Below are 3,413 nucleotides of genomic sequence, written 5' to 3' on the forward strand. Positions count from 1 at the left end.
CAGACAGACAGACAGACAGACAGACAGACAGACAGACAGACGGACAGACAGACAGATAGACAGACAGACAGACAGACAGGCAGGTATGCGAGCAGGTAGGCAGGCAGGCATGTAGGTGGGCAGGTGGGCAAGTAGGCAGGTGGGGGAGGCAAGCAGACAGGTAAGCAGGGAGGCAAACAGGTAGGTGGGCACGTAGGCAATAATAAGGTTTATCGACGCTGCAGAGATATAGTCTCGATTTCCGAATAGCTTGGACCTGCGCGGGCTCTAATGAGACCAGGAGTCTATCAATTGATAGACTCCTGATGAGACAAAGAAGAGAAAATGGCACGTACACAGTTACATACGGACAGGCACACGCGCACGCGCACACGCACGCACACGCACACGCACACGCACACGCACACACACACACGCACGTACGCACGCACGCACACAGCCGCACGCACACACACAGACACACACTTCAATAGGTGTACGCGAGACTGTCACTGCAACCCGCAGATACAGGAAAGGCCAGCGATCGGTGCCGCCACCCGTGAAAACTCCCGGGGATAGGACCCCCCCCCTCCCACCCCCACCCCGTAAACGCGACGACACTGAAGAAGAACGGCCCCAACGCGGCGATCACTTACAGATCGTGGCGAGTGTCGGGGATCTCTCGGTTGCTGCGCAGCTTGTCGCTCTCCACCTGGTTGAACTTGTTACGCTTGTAGCTGTCCTGTCCGTCAGCGAGCTTCGTCTTCTCGACGTAGCCGCTCTCGTCGAAGTATTGCCACGACAGCTGCTTGTCGGCGCCGACGTGCGGGGTGACGACCGGCAGCACCTCGCGCCGACGCGCAGCGATCACCGACGACTTCAGCTTCAACGCCGGATTGTCATCCTGCGACAGAACGTTACAGAGTTACATAAGCTTAGAGGAAGCAGCGGAACTATAAGTGGCTTCAGTGTGGAGTAGAGACATAACCTATGACAGGAGGCAGTGTCGAGTAGAGACAACCGATATGACAGGCGGCAGTGGATAGTAGAGACATAACCGATGACAGGAGGCAGGGCAACTAGAGGTGGCTTCAGTGTCTAGTAGAGACATAACCGATGACAGGAGGCAGGACATTATTCTACTACTTTTCTATTATCCCATTATTCTACTACTTTTCTATTATCCCATTATTCTACTACTTTTCTATTATCCCATTATTCTACTACATTTCTATTCTACGCGTATTGCGACTCGCTATTTGTCACGCTTGAAGCGTGCCGAAATCTAACGGCATTTTTGCGTTTGAAGAGCGAGCGACCGACATTCCGCCATTCTAGACTTATCGCGCGCACTGGCGGCTACGAACGCGCGTTAATTCTCACGTTCTTCGAACGACTCAGTTCGTCACGCGCTTCGCCCGAGCGACCAGCCAGCCATGCGGTCATATCGCGAACGTAGTCTTCAACCTAGCGAGACGAATCGCAGCAGAGGTAACCTCTCGCTGCACTCGTTGCCGGGCCGGCGTTGGGAAGAGTGCCAGTCTATATGGCAGCAAGATGACCGTGCGGGCAATAACGCCGGCAGCAGCAGCAGCAGCAGCAGCAGCAGCAGCAGCAGCAGCTAGCGGCGGCTACATGTGCAGCAAGACTTGCTGCCGATCAGTCTGCTGCAGCGATCAGATTGCTGCAGAGAGTAGAGCGGTGAATGCACCGACTGCGATCATAATCTGACAAAATAACGGCAGCGGTAGAGGATGATGAGAGGGAGAGGGGGAGGAGGAAGGAGAGGGAGAGGGGGCGGAGGAGGGAGAGGGGGAGAAGGAGGGAGAGGGGGAGGGAGGACATGGCGAAAGCAGCGGCGGCGGTAGAGGATGATGAGGAGGGGGAGGGGGACATGGCGAAGGCGGCGGAGGAGGGAGAGGGGGACATGGCGAAGGCGGCGGAGGAAGGAGGATGAGGGAGAGGGGGAGGGGGACTGAGGGGGCTGAAACAGCGTTCAAACATAGAGCACATATACATATAAACAAGAGCTAATAATGTCTAGAGTGTACAACGGGAAAGCGGGTAAATAGTGTTATGATTACGATGATTATGATTATGATTATGATCATGATTACGATGATTACGATGATTACGATCCAATATCTCAGCCTATACATATACTAGGAGTATCGTAGAGACAAGCAGTTGGTCCTGTTTTAGAGAACAAAGAATGCTGCTTAAATTGACTACGTCACGAATTTTCCATGGTAAAATTTGTAAAAAAAAGAATCCCCATTTTTTTACATTACAAGTAAGAACTAACGTTACTAAATATATCCTCAAACTCTCACCTGATAAAAATGTTTTTACGTTGGTTAAGTTTGCAAAAATCTAGACGATTTGGTAATTTCTGTTGTCTATAACACTATTCCCCCACTGTTCAGATACTGCATGTACATGGCGTCTCTCTGTTTTTCACCGCCAAATTAGGGCATATAAAGAAGGTATATAATATAAGCATGAAAAGTAAACAGAAACACTAATTGCATTTTCATACATTTTATTTTGTACAAATAACACACAAATATACTACTTGATGATGCTAGAAATTCGTGACGTAATACCAAAAAACCACCTTTGCAATACCATGAACTTATTCTAGACTCGCAGTAAAAGTAGAATAATATTACCGTGAAATAGCACTATTTCCCCGTTTTCCCGTTGTACACTCTAGGTATTATTAGCTCTTGATATAAAATAAGAGCATGGCGAATCGCAGCAGATTTAGAAGTGCCAGGGCGGATTTGCGGCGATCAGTGCTGCCCACGCGCATTTCAGTGCTACACTGATGCTGTCACTGTCGCTACGCTACTGAAAGATTACGTTTATACGCCTACGCAGAATTGAAGAGAAGGATAGGCAGGTGGGCAGGTGGGTGGATGAGTGGGTGGACGGGTGTGTGTGTGGGATGGAGTAAGGTAGGTAATTAGATAGGCAGGCAGCGGCAGGGCAATAGAGGTAGCTTCAGGGTCTATAGCGAGGGATAACCGAGGACAGAGCAGGACGAACTAGAGGGTGGCTTCAGGGGTCTAGTAGAGACATAACCGATGACAGGCGGCAGGCAACTAGGAGGTAGTCTGGTCTAGTTAGAGACATAACGATGACAGGAGCGCAGGGCCAACTAAGAGTGGCTCAGTGTGCTAGGTAGAGACATAAACGATGACAGGAGGCCAGGCACTAGAGGTTGGGGGGATTCAGGTGTCTGTAGAGAAGTACGTGACAGGAGCAGGGCAACTAGAGCGGTGGCTTCCAGTGTCTAGTAGAGACATACCGATGAACAGGAGGCAGGACTAACTAAAAGGTGGCTTCAGTGTTCATAGTAGAGACATAACTGATGCAGGAGGCAGGGCAACTAGAGGTGGGCTTCAGGTGAAGAGTGGAGATGGTAACGT

The 3,413-nt window shown here is 50.5% G+C and overlaps 1 protein-coding gene across 1 annotated transcript in view; it reads right to left on the bottom strand.

Moving 5' to 3' along the window:
- LOC106814058 (polypeptide N-acetylgalactosaminyltransferase 2-like) overlaps nucleotides 1-3,413 on the bottom strand; it is a 124,652-nt gene that overhangs the window by 66,551 nt on the left and 54,688 nt on the right. Inside the window, exon 2 of the mRNA XM_014818331.1 lies at nucleotides 636-883. Coding sequence (XP_014673817.1) covers nucleotides 636-883 — 248 coding nt within the window. The remainder of the gene's footprint in view (nucleotides 1-635; nucleotides 884-3,413) is intronic.

The sequence above is a fragment of the Priapulus caudatus genome, unplaced genomic scaffold (assembly GCF_000485595.1).
Source record: "Priapulus caudatus unplaced genomic scaffold, Priapulus_caudatus-5.0.1 Scaffold25, whole genome shotgun sequence".
Taxonomy (NCBI): domain Eukaryota; kingdom Metazoa; phylum Priapulida; class Priapulimorpha; order Priapulimorphida; family Priapulidae; genus Priapulus; species Priapulus caudatus.